The 24,559-nt window shown below is 34.2% G+C and overlaps 1 protein-coding gene across 1 annotated transcript in view; it reads right to left on the bottom strand.

Annotated features, from left to right (window-relative positions):
- Positions 1-24,559, bottom strand: part of COL24A1 (collagen type XXIV alpha 1 chain) — a 342,153-nt gene that overhangs the window by 249,917 nt on the left and 67,677 nt on the right. The window contains exons 9-13 of the mRNA XM_045835493.1: positions 18,341-18,385; positions 12,865-12,918; positions 11,418-11,462; positions 5,014-5,067; positions 1,983-2,027 (exon numbers count right to left, since the gene is read on the bottom strand). Coding sequence (XP_045691449.1) covers positions 1,983-2,027; positions 5,014-5,067; positions 11,418-11,462; positions 12,865-12,918; positions 18,341-18,385 — 243 coding nt within the window. The remainder of the gene's footprint in view (positions 1-1,982; positions 2,028-5,013; positions 5,068-11,417; positions 11,463-12,864; positions 12,919-18,340; positions 18,386-24,559) is intronic.

Here is a 24,559-nt window from a genome sequence, read left to right as displayed (position 1 = left end):
GAGAAAACTGTATTTGAACAATGATTAAAATAAAATTTTTAAAAAGCATATGTTTTTAAATCAATAAAACTTTTCAAATTTATAATGTAAAGAAAAGTATGGTCAAACAAAGAACCCAGTAATCATTCCACTCACTACTTTTCCAGTTTTTCTTGAACTACCCTTTTGAATTCAATAATATCTATTGGATAATTTTATAATTCCCCATGGAGTAAGAAACCCAGATGTTATCTATAAATTTCTATAAACAATTTTATAGGAAACTACATATTACCTATACATTGCCAAGATAAAGTTAGTATTTACATAAGACCAGTCATATTAATAAATAAAGTTGGTAGCTACTGAAATGACGTATCACAGGAGCTTTGAGAAAATGTTTTCTCACCAATACCTAAAATTCAACCATTGCAGATTACTTTTTGTCTTAAACTACATTTAAAACAGAAATGCTAATAGGTAAGGTAATATTTAAGCACTGGAAGTAATTTATATGGTGGCATAAATAAATTAGTTCTTTTATTGACAGCATGCTTTGATAAGAGGAGAATAGAAAAAACTTAAACACAGAAGGAAGAATGCAAGAATAAAGAAGATAAATGTAACATTTATCAATTCTGAGACAGCGTTACATCTGCATATTTAATTTAAATATTTCACACATAATAAATAGACAAGTATTTCTGTTAAAGTATGAGACATGTTTTTGAGGGCTAAAACATAAAGAAATAACATATCAATGTTTTGAAGCATAGTAGAGTGTAATTAAATGAGGTAGCATATAGAATATTTAGCACAGCTTGAGAATAAAAAATGGTGATGATGTTAATGGTGATGGTAAAAGTTTCTGTTGTTGCTATAAGATTAGTGATAAAGTTCAATGTAAGTTCAAGAAAACAAAATGTTTGACTTATTTTTTATTTCTTGACAGTTTGGTAAGTTCAATCTTAATAAATTAAAATCTTTAAAGTGAAACTTTAAAATAATTTTTATCCTATGTTCTCTAAATGTCATAAAAATAATGCTCCTCTAAGCAATACATAGAAGACAGACAGCAGAATATCTAAGAAGTAAGGAAAAGGATCCTGGATTTATATTCAGAGGAGCTCAGTTCTTGACTTTACCAATTTTACTACATGATTCTGAGCAAGTCTTTTAACATCTACCTTCAAGAAATATTGCAAAGCTCAAAGGTTAAAATGCTTTACAACAATATAAATATTCTGGTGAAATTTGTAATCCTTTAACATTATGACCAAGATTTTAGTCATATACACCAAACTTTTAGAAAAGGTGTCATGAAAAGCAATTTTCCCCCTCACAGACTAGAGAATACAGTATAGCACAGACTGTCTCACCCTAATAAATATCTTAGAATAGTAGTAAAACCAGCATGTGCGAAAAGCAGGGGGTTATTTAGCTGTATTAATTCAGCCAGCCAGATAACCTGAAGATGCTTCCCTTACCACAGTTAGCTCATTGTTAAATAATGGGATTTTGGATGATGTCAAAACTTCTACCCATCTCTGAAATTATTACATTATCTGGAAAAATTCATTCTCATTGATTTTTTTTTACCTGAAAATATAAGAAATGTTAGAAAACTAGTTTCTCAGCTAACATCTGAAGCAGGTATGTAAAAAACCTCTAAACCATGAGGGTGGATAGTGCTAGAATTAGTGTTTTAAATTTTTCATGTATTTTCTGTGACACTTTAGCTCTTGTCATGGGGGAAAAAGTCTCTCCCACTGCACATTAAATGAGTTAGAAGTGTTAAATTTTAAATTATTTTTAATTTGAATTTTCCTTTACACTCTCGGGTAGTATTTGCTGAACTGTCAAAGTAGCAAAAATTAAATTCTGTCCAATGACATGGACTGTGGACAAGAACAACCACATTCATATTTTAACAGGTGAGAAATATGCACATAATTAGATAACACTGCTCTAAACTGACCCTCAGGAAACAAGAATTGAACTACCTGTCTTCCCTTAAGACCCTTCTTTCCACGAATCCCAGGAACACCCTAAAATATAAAAAAGTCAAAAGTTAAATGTCTGTTGAACAAATAATTGAGTTAAATATTCTCAAACATCAATTAATGAAATATTCCAGAGAAATAAAGTATTCTTTAAATTGGTGTGATATTCAGAAAGCTTCAATATATTAATGTAACTGAAGTGGATCCTTTTCTTCTTCATAACTGAATCCTGATTTTATTCAGGAACCCATCCCCTCTGTACTTCTAAATGGAATCCCCACATTCCTCTGGTGATAGTTATTTGTCCTGAGGTAGGCACATAACCAAAGCTGGCACAACCAGACAAACAGGCCTTATTTTCCACACCCAAGGACCAATTACCTCCCCTCTGTCTCCATGTCTCTTGAGCATAAACAAGGGCACATTTTGCCCTTGCACCGGCAATCAAGCAATCATGTGGGAAACAAGCCTTAAGATAAATCCAACATTAGGCAAGGCGGAGAGAAGAATGATGAAATCACTGGGCTCAAGATCATATTGTGCCTAGACCCAACCTAACCCTGGGATTCTGGTCATGTAAGAAGCAGTAGGGCATAGTACTTAAGCACTCAGGCTTCGGAGCCAGAATATCTATGTTCAAATCCTGGCTCTGCTTTCAGTGTATAGTCTTAGACCAGTCTTTCTCTCTGTGTGCCTCATTTTCTTCATCTATGGTGGGAATAATAATAGTACCAATCTTACTGGGTATTGTATTAAAGGGGTTCATTAATACAAAGTATTTGTATAGTGCCTTGCATATATAGAACCATTCAGTAAATAATTTGCTATTATCCTTATCATCACTATTAAAAATGTCCTAACTTTTAAGCCAGTTTAAGTTGAGGTTTTCTGTTACTTGCTGTCCAAATCATCTTAATTGATATAATCACTCTGAGACTGAAAACTACTTATAAGCCTTAGAGACTAAGAAAACTGTCAGAACCATGTAGGTTGGGACTTATAGTACAAGTAGGTAAGTAAGAAGATATCATTGGTTAAAATAATTCATCTATTTTCAACTCAACAGCATTTGAGAAATACTCATCTAATGTTTCTTTCAAAAAAGAGTTCATAGATGAGCAATAAGACTCATTTTATTAGTACTTTATGCATCTTTATAGAATATATCCAATCATTTTTAAATGAGATTATTTTCTAAAATTTTAGTAGCTTTACTAAATCTCAGGGTAGTGCAGACAAAATTATATAAGCATTTTCATAAATAAATACATATTTTATAAATAAATAGATATTTTTCATAAATAAATATAATATATATTAACTTCAAGAAAGCACTTTTTCTATTTGTTTTCAGGAGTGATTAGCACCATATTACTCTTCTGCTTTTCTCTACTTACATGTTTTATAACATAGTAGTGACACCCACTTAGCTATATAATTTGTGGTTTTAATCAGAATTTTAAGTAGCCAAAAGATATTAGGACATGGTACCCATGATAAGAACAATATCACAAAATAACTATATTTATGACTTTCAACAGTCTTAATGTTTTCATACAGATTGGTCAAAATTAGTGAATATAATTACAGTCAGTGTGTCCACTGAAGGTCAGTGTCAACACTGGGATCCTTAAATCCAAGATGATAACACTGCAATAACATATAACTTTGGTTTATTTACTACATCAATGACTAGAAATAAGTTCATACAAAAAGTTCAGGAAGGGATTGTATCATGAGCAGCAGAATAATTAACATGTAAACTGTATAAACTGTCAATGAGAAGCAGCTCAATTCTTTGCATGATGGATTGGAAACATCATGTGTAAGTGTGCTGTATCAAAAAGCAGTTAAGCAGCTTATTTGTCAGATCATGCTGAAGATATTTCTACAAATGAAACAAATAACCAGTATGTTTTCCAAGGGCAAATTTTCACCTCATCTCAACAAAGAAGAGTGGGCATTTTGATTGTTATTACAGCAAGCTTCAACTCTGAATATTTGTTCTGTGGAAGGGCATTTACAAGTAATTGCAAGAAAATGAAATTTAATTCATTCAGTTGAAAAAAATACATATTTGAAAAATTCATCTAGCAAAGAATAATCTGGTTTACTTTCATTAGCGAAAGTCAGTTTCCAGAAATGAAAATTTTGTCTGAATAGCTTCCTATAATAATAAAATTAAATGTTAAATTTTTAATATAATTTTCTTTTCTTTCAAACCTTATAATAAGCTAATATAATTTCATTTTATTCTTTTGAAATCTGACAGTCACCAGAGAGAAGGAGGGAGAGAAATAATGGGGGATAATGGAGGAAGGGCCATTAAGGAATGTGTATGAAGGACACATGGACAATGCCAAAGGGGTTAGGTTCAATGGTAGGAGGTGGGGATGAATGGGGTGGGGAGGACGTGGTGGGGTGAAAGTGGGAACAGCTGTATTTGAACAAAAAAAAAATAAAATAAAAATTTTACTTGGAAAAAAAATACTGACCATGTAAATGAAGGCCTGCAAATAGAAACCACTGAATTGCACTGGTGCCTAAAACTAAGTAAGATGAGGTTGGGCTGTCAGACTTCTGTACATATATTATTTTTTTAATATATACAAACCATCTTGCAAAGATTCTCCATTCACAAGCACCTACATTTATGAACAGCTATCTTTCACTATTAAATAAAAAATTCTCTCTTGTGAGGATGAATTATTTATTGCACATTGTAAAACTTGTCCAGAGTTTATAATCAAATCAAAGATTAATGAATTACAAAATAAAATTTTCATAATTAGGTTTTTGAATATTTCAATTTGTGTTTTTTAAAACTGAATTTAAAATATATCATCATATTTTCTCAAAACAAAGTTGGTAAAATTCATAACCTTATTATATTTTTGATAGGTGATTTTTATTAAAGCTGGCTTGCTTCACTCAATAAGATTACCAGCTTGACATCTGAGTTTATGACCCCTGTTGTACATTACCATATGTATACCACTTTAGAAATAATATTTGAAGAAAATGTACTTACTCTTTCTCCTTCAGGTCCCAGCTGTCCTACTTCTCCAGGAGAACCAATGAAACCCTGAAAGTAAGCAGATAATCTTTATATTATTTCACCTGAACATTCACCCTATAAGTAATTCCAAATAGAGATACTTAAAATTTCTTCACAGCAATGTGAAAGTATACAGCTTAATAGTATGAATAACTTTCCCTCACCTTATTTGCTTTTCTTCCAGAAATTACTTCCAGAAAAGATCAATCTTTACATTAAAAGAAAAAAGTAGGGAATATAACTTATGACATGGTGGCTAATAAAAGCAAATCCCTTTTTTTTCATTGTATTTTACAGTAAGCAGAACATACATGTACATATTCAACTAAAATTGGAGCAAAATGGAGGTATCAAAAGACTATAACATGTACGAAAAAGAGAAGTACAAAGCAGGAAGAGATTCATTCTAACGTAGCAGGAGGTCAAGGCAATCAAAGGTTTCAGAGGAGACTTGCACTTGAGATAGGCCTACAGAGTAGGCAAAATCTTGATAAACGGGATGGAAAAACACTCAAGCAGAACAATTACAGTAAGCAAAGATATAATAGAAAGATCTCAGGGAGAGTCTTTAAATGGCAACTGACAGAATTTTATGTGTGAGATGCTATAGATAAGGGCAAAGACGCACTGTGCCCTCATAAATTCCAACGGGTCTGAGAAACAAGGAATACATAGAAATCATTGTGTAAGGTAATTTATTCAAACACATTTTAGTTCTATCTCACCTGTGGCAAATAACCTGTTTCATCAATATAATAAAGTGTACAGTAATTTGGAGGCCAGATTAATTCAGGATAAGAATTGTAGACTTTATATTTTAGACAACTGGAAGCTACTGACTTTAGGGGAGTATGGTAATCCCCTGATGTCAAGTTATTTTTCCAAAATATTAATCTGTGCAAGATACAGAGCGCTTCTAAAACAGGAAAGACTGGATGTAGGAAAAGCTGGTAGAAGGCCCATTCAATGGTCCAAATTTGATAGAATATCACTCTGGGTCATTGAATCACAAAACATTACTTTAGTGCCCACTGTGTGTCAGGAACAGGGATTATGAAAATCGGCACCCTCAAGAAGTTCATAGTTTATTAGGAAAGAGGGTCATACAAACAAATAATTGTACTATCATTTGTGACACAAGTATGTGATACATGGTGTGATAAACACAATATGCATTGGGAGGTTTGGAGGGAAGATTCAATAAAGCGTTACAGAAGAGGCAACATTTGAGCTGAGTCTTGAAGGCATTTCAGGTAGGACTAGTAAAGTACCACCAATCACTAAATCAATCAATAGAAATGGAATGATATCAAATTTTCATTAAACTGCAAATGGTTTTATGTGGTTGACAATAAAGAGGTGGGGTTAAAAAGGCCAGCAGTGGTCACATCATAAAAAGACATATGTAATGATGGAAGTTTATACTGTGGGCCATTAAAAAAATTAGGCATAGTTTTGATATAATCAAATTTACAGTTTATAAAATTCAGTAGGATTACAGTGGGTCAACAGGTCTTAGTGTATGTCTCTAACAAAGATAATTCTCAGGTTTACAGTTAGACTGGCAGAAATATAGAAAACAAGCCAAAGAAAGGAGGCTTTGGTAGAAAGAGGATGAGTTTTGTTAGTCATTTTAAGTGTAGTGATGATGAGGCATTCAAATGTACTTATCCTGACAGGAAACTGAAAATGTGGGACTCATAGAAAGCTCCTAGAGAGATCCAAGATTTGAAGGCCAGGTGGGGCTGAGCCTTAAGTAGTTTAGAGCTCTGAGAAGAAAAGAAAGAAAAATTGTCACTGAACCAGAGAGAAAGGTGGAAATGGAGATAGGAAAAGAAGAATGATTTTTTGTGATCACAGAGAAAAGCCAAGATATAAAAAAATTGGAGAGATACAGGAGGCTCTATTCACTAAATTTTAAATAAAGGCTACTTATTTGAATCAGAGAATGGGTGACTTTTCAGAATAAATTCTCTCATAATAATATACATTAAAAAAGAATTCAGGTTTTAAAATTGTAAATGTCATTTGTACAACATAACAGCCTTATTCTCAAAAGTCAAAAGGTGGAAGCAACACAAAAGTTCAACACATGATTAGTTAAACAAAATGTGGAATATTCATGCAATGAAATATTGAGCCTTAAAAACGAAGTTGTGACATATGGTACAATATAGGTTAACCTTGAAATCAATCATGCTAACTGAAATAAGCCAATACAAAAGGATACGTAATATATACGAGATCTGACATTGATGTAACCCAGCACTCAATGAGAGTGGACTGCAATGCACATGTGTTAACAATGACAACTTCACTGTACTAGTCAATTGGGGCAGTAGATGCCACTGAGTGAGCATGTGTACTGTGTGGCTGTTGCATTTAAAATGACTGAGTAGTCATTTTAGAGTCAAGTAGAGTGATGAATCTTCATCAAATTTTACATCAAGTTTGAACAATTCCTCTGAGAAAATAATTCAGATGATTCAGAAGGCTGCTGCTATGGGCAACTGGTGACTGGAAGCTCTACCACAATGTGCCCACTCATGCATCATGTCTCATGCAGAGTTTTTGGTGAAACATCAAATCACCCAGGTGACTCAGCCCACATACAGCCCAGATTTGGTGCCCTGTGACTTCTGATTTTTCCCAAAACTAAAATCACCTTTTAAAGGGAAGAGATTTCAGACCATCAGTGGGATTAAGGAAAATATGACAGGGCAGCTGATGGCAACTGGGAGAACTTTGTGAGGTCCCAAGGTGCCTACTTTGAAGGGGACTGAGGCATCATTGTCGTATGTACAATGTTTCTTGTATCTTATATCTTCTTCAATAAATGTCTCTGTTTTTCATATCACATGGCTGAATACTTTCTGGATAGATATTGTAATTTCACTTAAATGAAATACATTTAGTAGTCAAATTCATAGACAGGGTAGAATGGTTGCCAGCGTCTTGGGGAGAGGGAAGATGGGCAGTTATTGTTTAATGGATTTGAAGTTTCAGTTTGGGAGGATGACAAAGTTCTGGAGATGGATGGTGGTGGTGGCTGCACAATGATGTACATGGACTTATTGCCCCCTGCTATGAATTAAATGTTTGTGCTCCCTCAAAATTCAGAAGCCTAATAACCAATATAATGGTATTTGAAGGTGGGGCCTTTGGAAGGTAATTAGGTCATAAGGGTGAGCCTTGATGAACAGGATTGGTACCCTTATAAGTTTTGAGAGAGATGATTACTCTCTTGGCCGAGAGAAGGTAGCTGTCTACAAGCCAAGAAGTGGGCCCTCACCAGACCCCATGTATACTGGCAACTTGATCTTGAACTTCCCAGACTACGGAACTGTGAGACATAAATCTTCATTGTTTAAGCCATCTAGTCTAGGATATTTTTATTATAGCAGCCTGAACTAAGACACTACTAAACTGTACACTTAAGCTTGGTTAATACAACAAATTTTATGTTACACATGAGTGGGCAAAGTAGGTTTACAGTTCTGAGTATGCAAAACAGAGTTTGTTCTTATTATTTATTAATTATTGTGTTGTTTTCCATATGAACAACTATAAATCTACTTTTGCCCATCCCTGTATATATTTCATCATATTTTTTAAAGTAAATGTCTCAGGAATCATTTCTATCCTGAATGTGAAAGCTACTTAGCTGTTGCCATAGTAAGAGGATCACTTTCCTTTGACAGGAAAAAAAAAACACCTTTAAATTTCCCAGTGTTCTACAGATTATATGAACAAGCAAAAAATGAAAGATAAAGAATAAGTTTCCTCCTACTTAACTTTAATAATAACTGAAACATCTATAATTTGCTTGAAAGCCAAGCATCTAGAGGATGAGGAAGCTTTCTTTTAAAATGAAGCATCTGAAAATATTTCTGATTCCAAACATTTATAGTTATGATGACAAGCTGCATGTATGTTCAGAATCATTAGCTACAGATAGCTTCAGGTTTAAAAACAGTTAATTTTTATGTTAATATATATAACTGGAGTTTTGCTTATAAATAAAAGAAACAGACACCCTAACTGGTGTACACATATCAGTGAACTAAATAATTGTTTGAGAACTCAGAAGTTAAAAAGCCAGACTTCTACTCACCAGAGCCTTAACAGGGTATAAGCACATTTTACAAGTAAGATTTTAAAGGGAACAATGCTGTGAATAATTACATAGGTATTTCATAACAGTTTCTTGACATATGTCATGCTGATTCTAACAGAAATAAAATGTCAGGAGCAACTACTAAAGAAATCACACAGGGTTGTGGTCATTCTCAAAATACCATCACTAAGCTACAGTTTAGTTTGTAATGAAACTAATAACAAAAAATAATTATATCACATTTAGCTTTTGCTTTTTTGACTGAAGTTTGTAGTTAGAAGCAATTTTGTGTCACTAGCCGGGCCATTAAAACATCAGGAGAGGCCCTACACACATCTATATTTATGAGACAGGCAGCATATTATTACTCAAAGAAATGCCAAATGAGGGCTACAAATGCTGGCTTGTTTAAAAAATTTATATTTTAAAAGTAATTATCTTACCATCAATTAATTCCATCAAATACTAGTTGAAAGATAATGTCCCACATAATAATATTATAAAAATATTAATTTAAAGTGCATAGCATATGGTGTAGTCCAGTAACAGGACACAATTTAAATAAAGAGCATTTTATAATCTTGTATGTTTGTGATTTTTGTGTTTTTAACCATATTTGGTCTTAATATTAAAAATCTACATTTGAGACCCTTTGTGAATGTCAAACCCAAAGAAATACCCTCCTGATCCCTCCCACTGTCCCATAAGAAAATGAAAGAATTACATCACAAAGATTAATTTGTATTACTTAAAAAACTTTTTTATGAAGCCAGCCAACAAAACCTGTAAGTACAACTTAAAAGGGGTTACAACCTTTTTCAATACAAATGGGGGGAAAGCAACAAAAAAAGAACGTATAATGTAGTGTAAAAATGACATTTTAAAACCCCCCAAAAGCTATAGGAATCACTGAAGCAAGATGAGAAAATGCAGTGAGAGAAAACTTCATGGTGTTAAATAACATGGCTTGCAGTTATTATCTCATGCATTGAAGATACTCTCTAGTTCAATAATAATGACAGAATCTGTACAGAGGATGTACGCTATGTGCTAGGTACTGTGCTTTAAGAATATTAAGCTCAGGTAGTTCTCTTCACTATCTGAAAAGTAAGTTTCAGTATCAGCATTTGATAAAATATAAAAGAAATGAAGGATAGAGGACTTGAATAATATCTAAAGTCACAAACCTAGAGAATGAGGAGTTAAGGGAGTAGGGGGAGCAGGCCTATCTAACTCCAAAACCCATTTTTTTTCCCTCTAATCTTTTCTTGCTTTCCAGAATTCAAGTCAACATGTGTTTTGGTTGAAGTTTCTAATAAAAAAATACGTGACATTTTCCCATCATATTTTCACTCAACGCAAGCACGGGTAGAGACAGCATGGAATAAAGTGGAAAGAGAACAGAGCTAGGGTGAGAAGACTGGTTCTAATTCTGGCCAGCTATCACTTTGCCAAATCACATAAATTCTTTAGCTTACTATTTTCTAATCTATAAAATGAGATAATACATCTGTTTTCTTACTTTACATGATTGATAGCAAAATAGAAGAAGAAAATACATATGAAAGTATTTTAAAAATGTAAGGCATCATTATAGCACATACTGTTTAAATACTTTATGCATTTCTTATTTCAAAAAAGTATTTTAGATAATATAAGGCACAGATGTAGATTCTGGAAAATAACTATTACAAATGAAGAATTTTTAAAACAACAATTTTAGTATACTTTTATTAATTTTTCCTAGGACCAACTTTGGTTTTAATTTGTAGCACATTATATAACACATCAGTAATTTCTTTTTCGCTCCCTTTAATGATTAAAACTGGCTAACAACTCTAACAGTTTGGAAGTGCGGTGGTATGTTCCTGATGGGATAGGCTTATTTCCTTCTTTAGCTCAGCCTTAAACTAATATGAATATTTTGCCTCTTTATTTTTTTATTATGATTTCTTAGCTTTATATACACTTATTATAAATAATATTACATATGTTTATACAGCATATAGCACACCAAACATTTTTCTAGGAGCTAGCAAAAATGATGTAAATAAGGTAAGAGCTATCAAAGAATGATATAAAACCTACACTATATTCTGTGGCATTAAGAGCAAACATCTATTTAACAAGTGTAATTCTTCTCATGCTAAACATGCATTGAATTCAAAGTTCCTACAAAATTGTGAAAATAAGTATTTTGTATATTTCATTCTACTTTTATGCAAGCATACTTAAGAAAATGATGAAAATGATTACTTACTCGCACACCTTTAGGACCTGGATTACCTTCTGGCCCAGCTAATCCCTAGTGTGAACAAAAGACATCATCATCATATCACAGTATTTTTAGAGAGTTGTTGATAGATTAACAAAAATTATAAAGAGGTGTAATTTTCACAAGTATAAAACTCAAAACTCTGTATACTTAATGAAGACCATATACCTTCCAGTTACTTTAATTCCAGGACCATAAGAGGTACTAAATATAATCTATATATAAATATATTTTAGGTATCTAAGTAAAGTAGATTAACACATGTTGTCAGATACAAAAAATAATATTTTTTCTTTAAATTATTCTCATTGGAACCTATGTTCTTTTAAAACATTTCTAATTAACTTATCTAAAATATATTCCCATAACACTTAAAAATAAATGCTTTTTAACTTCATATCAAGTCCATATATTTGAGTATTCTCAGTATATTTTATATTTGTCATATTAATAAATCATCACTTGGTGGTAAGACTCTAATATACAATATCCTCAATGTATTTTTAAAGACTTAAATAATGAAATTTTATAAATGATAGATTATTTTTTGGAATTTTAACTTCCCTCATTCTTGAGAATAAGAAAGTTATTAAAAATGTAGTTTTCTGCCCTGGCTGGCGTAGCTTAGTGGATTGAGCGCAGGCTGCGAACCAAAGTGTCGCAGGTTTGATTCCCAGCCAGAGTACATGTCTGGGTTGCAGGCCGTAACCCCCAGCAACCGCACATTGATGTTTCTCTCTCGCTCTATCTCCCTCCCTTCCCTCTCTAAAAATAAATAAATAAAATCTTTAAAAAAATTTTTTAAAAACGTAGTTTTCTAATATGCTAAATGAATAATAAATTTCAAGAGTAAGTAATCAATTCATGAAAACATAAGAAAGAAAATGTGCCCTATTATTACTCTACTAAAGTAGAGAAAGTAAGAAATTAGAGGAAAATAAATGTAAAATGATTAGAATGAATTTTCAAAAACAGTATACAAAATTAAATTCAGTTCATATAATTCAGTTCATATAAGGCAGTGACATAACGTAGCACACTACCAGTTGTGTCCCAAGTTTTTATAACTGTGTTATTTAAAAATTATGTTTATTATACAGTCTTAACTCTTACCATTACTTCATTGTAGTCAGTGGCAGTATTGTAAATCGGAAGCAGGGCTATTTTATGATTCTATTTGACCCTCAGACATTTACGTTTTAAAGGTATATATCAAACAGGTTTAAAAACCCCACTCCCATTTTAAACAATACTTTATGCAGTAAAATTCTTCATGGGTTTTTACAATTTTGATTTTGAAATTATTTTGCTTTGAGCAATTCATTTTTTAAAAAATAAATCAATTATCATTCGAACATTGACTCTCAGAATCAGAACATAAAATATATTAATGAAGACGAACAAAAAAGAAGTGTAAATATAGTTACCTCACCTGCCTGCCAGGGTAACCATGTGAGCCAATATTACCAGTGGATCCTGGAATTCCCTGAAGTAAAGAATAAGTAAAATACATCACAGTCAAAAGAAGCCCAAGAAAACAAATTAGATGCATTCATAATACCCAAATTTGTAGAACAATTTTTCCTCATAAAAATACTAAGGGTCGCACATATTGTTTATCTGATAGAAATCATCTGCTTGAAATGAAAATGACCCCAAATTGCTAAAAATAGGTAAATAAAACTTAAGTTAGGACCCTAAATGAGACATTGAATATTAATAATAACAAATCTGAGATGGAAAAATCCAGTGCTACATAAAGAAGACATTTATTATAAAGAGTGGGTGCATTTCTTAATAATCACTCTTATTTAATTTTATCTTTTTATTATTTTTTATTGTTGTTTAAGTACAGTTGTCCCCATTTTCCCCCAGCACTCACCCTCACCCCAGCCATCCCCACCTCCCACCCTTGATCCTACCCCCGTATGGTGTTGTCCATGTGTCCTTATACATGTTCATGAAAACCCCTCCCCCCTTTCCCCCTTTAATCCACTCCTACCTCCCCTCTGGTTAGTGTCAGTTTGTTCTTAATTTCAATGTCTCTAGTTATATTTTGCTTGCTTGTTTGTTTTGTTAACTAGGTTCCACTTATAGGTGAGATCATATGGTATTTATACCTCATTGCCTGGCTTATTTCACTTAGCATAATGCTCTCCAGTTCCAGCCATGCTGTCACCAAGGGTAGGAACTCCTTCTTTCTTTCTGCTACATAGTATTCCATCAAGTAAATGTACCATAGTTTTTTGATTTGTTCATTTATTAATGGGTACTTAGGTTGCTTCCAGCACTTAGCTATTGTGAATTGTGCTGCTATGAACATTTGGGTGCATAGGTTCTTTTGAATAGACTCCACTCCAGGAAGACAAACAACCCAATTAAAAGGTGGGCAAAGGGTTTGAACAGACAGCTCTCCAAGGAGGACATACAGAGATTCCATAGACATATGAAAAGATGCTCAGCATCACTGGCCATCAGAGAGATGCAAATTAAAACCACAATGAGATACCACTTCACACTGGCGAGAATGGCCATCATTAACAAATCAACAAACAAGTGTTGGAGAGGATGTGGAGAAAAGGGAACCCTAGTGCAGTGTTGGTGGGAATGCAGACTGGTGCAGCCACTGTGGAAAACAGTATGGAATTTCCTTAGAAAACTAAAAATGGAACTGCCTTTTGACCAGACAATTCTGCTGGGATTATACCCTAAGTGCCCTGAAATACCATTCTCTTTTTTAATTGAATTCCTTCTTGTCTCAGTCATCTGCAACTCTCTTAACTGTCTGAGCATAAGGCCCACAAGACTAAATGGGGGAGTGAACTTCAAAACCAATCTCTTTGGGCTTCCTAATGTAAACTTATTTTGCAAGTCTGATTAAATAAATGGATATTAAGTGGTGAACACCTGTATCATGACATAGTTTTATCTAAAAATTCACATAGTAACTTTGGATGTTAACTTATTTTGAATTAACTTTGTGTTTTTTATTCAAAACAAGATGTGCTCAAGGGAGGCTGATTCATGGAGACTCAAAGGCAGAGGAAAGGAAACATGCTGTAGAAGTGGTTGGAATGGTAAAAAGAAATACTTCCACCTATTTTTAGTTTCTTTCATTGATACATTATTCATTCATTCATCCAACAATTTATTTGGAGTTTATGTCTATTATATAATTCTTGAAGAATTCTGCGGAAGGGGTAACGGTTGGTGAGAGCCCAGATGAAAGAAAATTGGTAATGAGTTGATCATTGTTGCAGCTGGGTGATGGGCACATGAGTGTTCATTATAACTACACTCTTTACTTGTATATGTGTTTGGAAGTTTCCATGATAAAAAGTTTTCAAAAATCCAAAAAAATAATAATAATTCTTAAAGAAAAGAAATGCCAGAAGAATGTATGCTGAGCTGTCTTTACTTCAATAGGTGACAGCTTTGCTAAATGTCATAGATTCCTTATTTATTGGGTAAAATTCATGTCCTGCTTGCTGTTTGTAAAAAGAGATGACAAAAGACACTAGCCTTTTGCCCATCTGCTCTGAAATAAACACATGAGTGTTACCACTATTTTAAGTTTAGAAACACTACAAAACTCCAAGGTTCAAAAAGTCTAGAGAAAGAGGACCAAGGAAAATGCAAGTAAGAATCACAATTGAAAAGTTTTGCCCTCCCATTCTATTAGACACATAGGCTCCTAGTATATCTTTCTTTCCACTTTTCTGAGAATCCATCTCTCAATCTTATTCTGTCTCATTTTGCTCCCTTCTCTCTCTCTTCCTTCCCTTGCTCCAACAAGTACCATTTACCAAGCACTTTTTTATGTGCCAATCACTATACCAAGTACTTTACATCTACTTTACACCACCTTTTAGATATTATTTTCTCCATTGTACATATGGAAAAACTGACATGGGGAAGTTATGAAACTTATTCAAGATTCTACAGTAAGTAGCAGAGTCTTGGTATGAACGCAGTTGTACACACATGCATATACACATGTACATACAGACAGATGGATAATATACATATATATCACAATGGACAATTTAACAAGTTGTGAATAAACAGTGACCTTCTGACAATTACAAAATAAAATTCGTGTCTACAAGTGAAGAAATTATATCCTATGAATTTCAGAAACCATATTTACATACTACATATTGCCTTATTAATGTTACATATATTTTATTTCCATAACATGTTTGAGCACTGCCATGTGCCCAGAACTATTTCAAGTATTTCATATATTTTATAATTTATTCTGCTCTAGCCCTATAATGTAAGTATTATCCCTATTCCGCAGATGAGAACAATGAGTCATGACATGTTTGTTACCAGTGGAAAGGCATTAGGCTAGTAGGTAGGAAGTTACGATTTAAATAAGCAAATCTAACTCCAGGGACAACCATTCAAGGGTCTCTTTCTAGTACAGCTTGGAAGTGCAAATAACTTCCCTCTAATTAAGAGATTTAGGGAAAGCCCTCTAATTAAGAGATTTGCTCCAGTCTATTTACAACTGTTTCTTTTATGCCCCATCCAATTCTGAAATACAAAGACCGATATCCAGATGTTCACAAAACCTTGTATTTAGGTATGACAATAGAAATGAATGAAACAAATTTAAAATGCTGTTTTTATTCCGTAGGTCTAATGCCTGACTAATGCCTACCAGCATCCCTTTCATTCCTTTCCTAGCCAAATTAGGTTAGTTAACCTCAATTAAAAAACAATCTGTTATAGACATAAATCTGATTTTGAATGGATTTTTATAGAATGTATTAAAGCAACGTGTGGAGAGCTAACTCATTCCAGCTGCACAGGGAAATACACAAAAGAATTCCAAATGATGGCTAAATTCTGTTATGCTGGAATAGCAGTAAACAAAGTAAACAAGTAAGCCTTCGGCATAGACTTAAATGGCATAAACACATGCCAAGTCAACCATACCCTAAAATCACTGTGACAACCACAGGAGCTCAAAAGAAACTTAAAACAAACACTACAACTCAATTCACTCTGCACTTAAAAATGTTTTTGAGAAAATGGCTCACTTAAATCTTTAGATAGAATGGAGGATTTTCGGCACAAAGTTGTACCTTACAGCCTCTGGAGGAGTTGGGATAAGAAGCCCACCACAAACCCACTTCATGCTCTAAGCATTAAAGCATGAGTCAGTCAGACTTCATGGAGAGTCTGGGTCGATCCTGTACCTCAGTTTTCTCCTTAGTACCACAGGATAATAACTTCTAGTTCATAGAATTACTGTGTGGATAAAAAAGAATTATGTGCAAAAATATATTTAAAAGTGGGGTGACTGCAATCAGTCTTAGTGATGCTGAGCACTTCATTAGTAAACATGGAGATATTCGGTTAGTTAGTACAACACTACAAATTGTAGTTAACAAGTACTGCAGTTTGGCAACTAATAGAAACTCAGTGAGTGACAGATCTTATTACTAGAGCTTTCACAGATGACATAAATACTTGTCAAAATGTTTGCTGACCAGTTCATACATATTTACAAATTTTACAGCAGTGAATGCCTCCTGGCAAAGTACTTATGTTCCTCTTAATGATCACAGCATTTTACACTTAAAATACAAAATGATACTAGTTGTTACTTGCAGTTATCAAAGTTTGCCTTTTTCTGGAAATAATTGGAGTAGGAAGTAAGAACTGAGTCCAAAATACATTTTTCAACCTTTAAAATTGATTTTAAGACTTTAAATAAGCATAACACTTGCAGAACAATAACATGCATATTAACAGAACTAGATCATAAAGCCGTCATGTGAGAACTGGTCATTACTGACACAAGATCAGCTTTTCATTTCCTTATGAAATATTAGGTTTTCTTCACTGGAATCCATACGTTTCTGAGAAAGCAGTACTCTAGGGATTTTTGCCCTCCACATTCCCCCTCCCACCCTAGTAAATTTCACCCATAAAAATGGAAATGCTTTTCAGTAACTGTTTAATCTGAAATTGTACCTTTTATGCTTTGCTTGCCATGTCTAGTAACTGGTAATCTTGTGTCTGAGAGACTGAACCAAGTGCACTGTCCCACTTAACATGAAGGAAATAGAAAACTGGCTTTCTTCATTAATATCTTTCCCTTGAGTGACAATCCCCATCAATGTTGTTGTTGCTGTTGAACTCCCTTTAGGGCTTCCTGAGGTTCTCCACTGAACCTCCAACGACAGAATCTGTCACCCTGGTTGTTTCCCACCTCCTATCCTTCCACTGTTGTATTCATACTAGCCTACTATATACTGTATTGAGAACAAGAGATATGACCTTTTTTTCTATGACAAAATGATATAGTATTTTCTGGTGGGAGAGAGAAGGAATAACAGAATTAAAAACCAGGTGCTGTGGTTCCAGGTGCTTTGGACTTGTTACGCCTATGTGTGTATGTTTACAATGAATAGCAGCTTAATGCCATCCCAATTTGGAGTGCTGCTGAAATTTATTTATGTTCCCTACACAAGGATCAGGGATTTACTGAAGGGGCAAGGCCCTAAAATTGTACCAAATAAACCAGGTGTGTGTGTGTGAGCATGGGTGTGTGCATGTGCATGGAAAGCGTAGTTTCTGAGAAAAGGGTTCACAGCATTTGTAAGATTCCCAACGAGGGTGGTTGTGAACCATAAAAGTTTAAGAACTGCTATTCCAGAACTTACTAGGTAGACAGTGAAAGTCAATTTGGAATATGAAGGGAAAAAAGAAAAATAAGACTATAATACATAATCAATTAAAAGTTTGCCCTGTACTAAACAGAGGGAAAATAACTAGAAAAGTGAAATAGTAAATTTCAATTTAATAATTGAGGAAATCTCTCAATGAGGTTCTCTAGGGAGTATCTTTTCTCACTGGAAGAGATACAGCTTTGCAAAGGAAACACTTACTTGTTCCCCTCGGAGTCCTGGGAGGCCTGGATGTCCTTTGAGACCCTGCAAGAGTGAAGCAGAGAACTTGCTATGAAAAGTAAACCCACACAAGCCAAATAAGTACACACAGGCTCTGAGTTGTCTTGCACCCCAACTTATGGTTTCCTCATCAATATACATGTAATTCTTACTAATTTATTTCTTAATAAATTTGATCTTTTCAATAAGTAATTTTTATTACAAAAATTCTTGCTAATATTTTTAATTATGTTTGAGTATTATTTCAATGATTTATTATTATCAACTAAAATTGTAGCATAGTATCAAATGAAGAGTGGCATCTTTTATAAAAGGCTGGTGTCTAGCAATGATCTGCTAAATTTCATTAAAACTTTTTAAAAGTTGGTTTTAGCTCATTAATGCTAAAACAATATGCTCTAAAATATAATCTGTTTATAATTATTGAAAAACTGGACCACATCCATGCAGTTTATCTAATTTAAATTATTGTTATAACACTCCATGAGTGAGCTAAGACAAATAAAAGACCCTACTCATAGAGCCTGTCCATCAAAAGGAGTTTTAAAAGCTAAGAAATTAGTAACAAATGTTATATGTCAATTATACCTCAGTTATAAAAAGAAATTAGCAACAAAAATTCCAAATATTAGAACCAAAATTCAATATTAAAGGTGAGATCATATGGTATTTGTCTTTCACTGCCTGGCTTATTTCACTTAGCATAATCTTCTCCAGATCTATCCATGCTGTTGTGAAGGGTAGGAGCTCCTTCTTCCTTTCTGTTGTGTAGTATTCCATTGTGTAAATTTACCACACTTTTTGGTCCACTCATTTACTGATGGGCATTTACGTTGCCTCCAGCACTTGGCTGTTGTAAATAATGCTGCTATGAACATTGGAGTGCATAGGTTCTTTTGGATGTCTGTGGTTATATTTTGCTTGCTTATTTGTTTCGTAGGTAATCAACTACTTCCAAATACATTAGTTAATTTCATGACAGTTCCATGAAGTATGTATTTTTCTCATTTCTGTAGGTAAGAAAATTGATTTGACTAGTCATGACAGTAAGATGGCAATCATAGAATCATAGTGGTTTGATAGATTTATCAAGAATTGAGTTACCTGCCCTTTTACTTACTTTATTTGCTATAGTCATCTAGAATGCAGGCTGTCCTCATTTTTATCACTATGTTCAAACAATATACACCACCAAGACAAATCAACAAAAGTGATGTAGCAGGCAGTTCGACCGACATGAGCAGAGTGGGAACAACAGGCTAGGTACATAAGGTCACCATGATGGTAAGCTCAGGGAGACTAGCAAAGGGCAAAACTGGGAAAACCAGTATTGTAGGGTGGGACCTCACCCCCAGGGTGATCTCTCCTTCCCTAGCATACAGTTGATCATGAAGTTCCGACCCTCCCCTGACCTTTCCTTTCCTGGCATGTCACTAGTCATGTGGTAGACCCCCTTACAGAAGGAACAAGGGGGCCAGAGAATGGCCTCATATGACTCCCGTACAAGCCCTTGCAGGACCACTCCCTTAAGCACTAAGCCCTCAGAACAATGAGGTTCTGGCCCACATTAAATAATCTTAAAGACAAGGCCTTCAATCTGTTGATCACAGAGACAGACTTTTGGTCAAACAAGAGATAACATTTAGATCTCAGTTGTGTTTCAGCTGCAGGCCCAGAAAAGCAGCAAAACAGATGAAGTGATGCCATAGCTGACATTGAGACTACATGGATGACTAATGACCCCCTACCCTAGCACCCGCCAATCTGTAGAGACAAGGATCCTAAAAGGACACACCTGGAAATCTGATGAATATTTTATTGATATCCTCCTCTTAAATCCCTGCATTTGGAAAACAAGGAAATCCTTAAGATCAAGGTTTCTTTCTCTTTTTCCTAAGCTCCAAGGACCCTGCTTTTGCCTCTGTAACTTCTTTCCTGAGTCCACACGGCCCAGCTGGCTCACTTCTTCCATCTCTGCAACTTTCTAAATAAACTCTCACTTATATTTGAGTTCCTGCTCTGAATTCTTAATTAACAAAACTCTAAGACTGGGGTTTAACATCTGGGACTGTTCATCATTAAAAAAAGGAGTTATATTTTATGAATCATGGTTCTATAAAGCTGTACATTTACTAATAGCATCTAATATACCCAATGTTTTAACTGAATTTTGCTCTGTTTATATGTTTTTAAGATAACTAACAATCAACCTAATTATAAAATTAGACATACTGTTCTCAGTTGTCCAAATGTTATACAAGATTCTACAAATAAAAATATCCACAAAACTAAGTTGTTTTCACTTTTTATAACAGGAAATAAGAAATGTCCTCAGCACTAAGACAGAGGCAGTGGCTCTCTGGGATAAGAAAGCACCTCTGGGAGGGTGAGAACTAAATGTTCCCAGGAGAGTGTAGGGAGACAAGGAATGAGGAGCCAGGGTGAGAGGCACAAAGACAGATAAAATTTCTGCCATAAGCCTATTTCCTTTTCTTGTTATTTTTAAATGCTTACTTATTTATTTATTTTTTTATTTCTACAAACCCATGAGTTAAGCAAAATGTTTCTCTTTTTTGGCCATCGCCTGATTTTCTGACCAGAGTGTCTTCCCACCCTTCCCCATGGTGAAACAGAATGCAGTGGTGGTATAATTTCTTGAGCTTACTTTCCTGGAAGCATTTTATAGCAGTGAACCAGACATGTTAGTCATGTTATCCTCTTTATATCTAATTCCTTTTGAAGGGATTGTCATCCAGAGACTCTGATAAAGGGACAGCACCAAACAGTCATGATCTCTTCTTCATGAGCTCACTCCTACTCCACTTCAGCTATAAGAAATGGCTCCTAATCAAAGGGAGGCCAGTACAAAGTCTGGCAAGTAGCCTATAAGGTTACTTGGAATGAGGAGGTTTATTTAAAAAGGGATAAGCTGGGCCAGTCAAGTTTTAAGTTTAACTTCTAAAAGAGAAAAAGAGAAAGAAAGAGAGAAGAAAGGAAGGAAGGGAAGGAGGGAGGGAGGGAGGGAAGGAGGGAGGGAGGGAGGGAGGGAAGACTGATTCAGGTACTTAGTAGTAGAGGGGGCTGAAGCCAGAAAGAGTCACAAAGAAAGGTCAAGAGAAAGAGTTGGGGCAATGAGATGCTGCAAGAAAGTTGAAGTATAAAGTAAAGAATTTAGAGTAAGCCAAAACTGTTGAGAAAGTTGCCAGAGGAAAATCAAGATAACACAACAAGGCAGATACAGAGAGTAGATGAATAACAGTAGTAGTAGAAAAGTACAGTGAAAAGTACACAAACTAATGCTGCTAAGATACTCAGAGCTGCTTTGAATTAGTGCCTGTCTCCATGAAACCAAATCTTAATACAGTACCTATATTGTTAGAGTCCATGGTCCCTGCTTCCATTAATGCTGCAGAAAGGACTGAAATAATTCTTTGCTATTAAAAGAGTTTAAGTAAAATGAACTGTTTTTGCTTTTTGTTTTACAACTAATAACATAAAGTATAGACCAAGCAGCCCTGGCCAGGTGGCTCAGGTAGTTGGAATGTCATCCTAGTCACCAAAAGGTTGTGTGTTTGATTCCCAGTCAGGGCACATACTGAAGGCAACCAATCAATGTTTCCCTCTCACACCAATGTTTCTCTCTCTCTCCCTGCCCCCTGCAAAAAAAAAATTTAATTAAAAAAATCCTTGGGTGAGGATTTAAAAAATATAGAATAGACCAAGCACTGAGTTCTAGATCTACTTTTGTCGCTAACTAGCTATATCATGAACTTTAAAGTCTTCATTTGTTAAATGACAACACTGAAATAAATTACTACTAATTTCCTTTTATAGCTAGCATTCTGTGATTACTTGAATCTATAAGGAAGTCATCATTTTCTTATTTTAAAAATTTAGCTTTCACTGAATGAAAAACAAAGGCATGTATGAATCAAAGGCCTATATGAGTCAATTCACACTTGGAGGAGTAGGAAGAACTCAAGTAAGATTGATGTATATATGAGAGAAAAACCAGATTCATGAGCATAAGAGCTGAAACAGAAATGAGTACTCTGCGGTAGAGTAGATTGGAGGAGTGGGTCAGGTGGAGGCTGTCATGATAGTCTAGGTGAAAGATGATTATACATAAGATTTGAATGGTGGAGTCACAGAATATATACAAGCCCCTTAAGGACTTTAAACTTATGCTGCTTGTTTATTTTATTCCATATGAGTATCACTAGTGCCTAGAACAGTCCCTGAAACATAATAAGTACTCATTAGTTCATTGATGGAGAGACTTAGATGAATGAATGAACTAATGGAAAGACTTGGATGTACCTGAGAATTACTTGGGTAGAAAATGAATTCTAAGTATTTAATGATATCTCAATTTTCTTCATGTTGGAAGATGACAAGTTAGAGAAAGAATATGTTTTTGTTACTTTTAATATAATATTATATCTGTAATATACTGGAGTTAGCACCACTATTGTTTAAAAACCTCCATTTATTCCCTTTTTGACTATAGTCTAAAAAGTTTTCAAAAGCAAAGGGAATATGTTCTTGGGAAACTGCCTACATGAAAGCTTTGGCAAAACTCCAACTCTGGGATTGGCCATTTTATTGGAAAACACTAGTTTATATTGTGGTCTTTTGAAAATATTACTTAAGTTACTGTTTTATGTACTAACATAAGAAGAATAACAAAAAATATTCAGTGACAAACAACATGCGATTTTTCTCTAATGAATACATTGAAAAATACTGACAGGAAAATTTACAAATTGTGCTTTAGAACAGAACAAAAACCTACTACAATGAGTTATAGAATTGTCTCAGTATTTGTTGTGATGAAAAGTTGCTTTACCAAGAAATCCAATTATACATGGGGCTTAGAATCAAATTTTAATATAGAGATTTTAATTTTAATATTCATACTTATTTTAACAAGAACTTGAACTGTAGCAAATATGTTATCAATAAGCAACTACACAGGACAAAAAAAGAAAAGAAAGGAAAAGAAAACATACAAGTTTTCTTTTTATGAAAACATAATAAGAAATATTTAGGGATGGGAAAGACACAAATTTTAAATATATACCTGAATTTACCCAAGTAATTAAACTTTGGATACATAAATAAAACCATTTATATACAGGCCATCCTCCTTTGCATGTATATAAAACCTTTATATACAGGTCCTTAGTACAGGACCATAAAACTGACCATAGAAACTGAAACCAAGCAAAGCAATCTTAATAATGGGAAAAGTTACAATCATTCTGTGACCTTTAAGAACGTTTGTCAAAACTTAAAAGGTTCTGTCAGTTATATTTGTATAGGGAAATGAAAATGATGACCATGAGGACCAGGTGAAAGGGCAGAGTCAATTAAATCTAAAAACACCAATGTTCATTCATTCACTAATCTGTGCTTGTCATGCGCCGGATACTGTGCTGACACCACAAGGTAAAAAATATAGTCTTTGCTCTTAAGGACTCCTATTGCACCGCTGTCTGAAAGCCAATATTACATTTTCTTTTTCTGTAATGTAATGACATTACAGATTAAGTAATTCCAAATTTCTATTAAATTTGTCAAGCACCGCAGGACTCATATCAGTAATGCTTTGAGGAATACAGAGAAAGGCCTGTTACCATGTTTCGACCAAAATAAGCAGAGAAAGTTATGGCAAAACTGAAAAGAGTGATAAGATGGCCACAGCTGACCAAAAAAGAAACCTTAAATAAGATCAGAATTAGATAGAAACCAACAATCACGGTCATGTACCCACTTCTTGGGGTAATGAATTTCTTAATGCCTAAGAGTAAGAAGTTTTTTTTTTAATTTAACAGATGAATGATCCCAGATAACTGCAGAGCTTGAGGAGACTCACAGAATGAATGCTGTACAAACCTCTCTATTCCACACACCTCCCCTTCTCTTGGGATAAACTTCCCTCATGCACAAAACAGACTGCTGCCGACCTGGGTCTGCAACTCCTCCCACACTGACCCACTAACCTGCTTTAATTAGTACTCCATTTTTACTTTGGTCCCACCAACATTTATAGTCCTTCTCAACTAGGTCTCAAGGAGGAAAAACAGTATAATAAACTAATTCTCAAAATGGTGCTACCTGACAGATGACAGCATTTTCTGAGGACGTGGAAATTTTTTAAAGAACTTTCTGGAAATTAAAATACTTTTAGCCAAA

The sequence above is a fragment of the Phyllostomus hastatus genome, unplaced genomic scaffold (genome assembly GCF_019186645.2).
Source record: "Phyllostomus hastatus isolate PE091 unplaced genomic scaffold, TTU_PhHast_1.1 phas_contig_209, whole genome shotgun sequence".
Classification (NCBI taxonomy): Eukaryota; Metazoa; Chordata; class Mammalia; order Chiroptera; family Phyllostomidae; genus Phyllostomus; species Phyllostomus hastatus.
The sequence above is the reverse complement of the archived record's forward strand: the minus strand, read 5'-3'. Positions and strand labels throughout refer to the sequence as shown.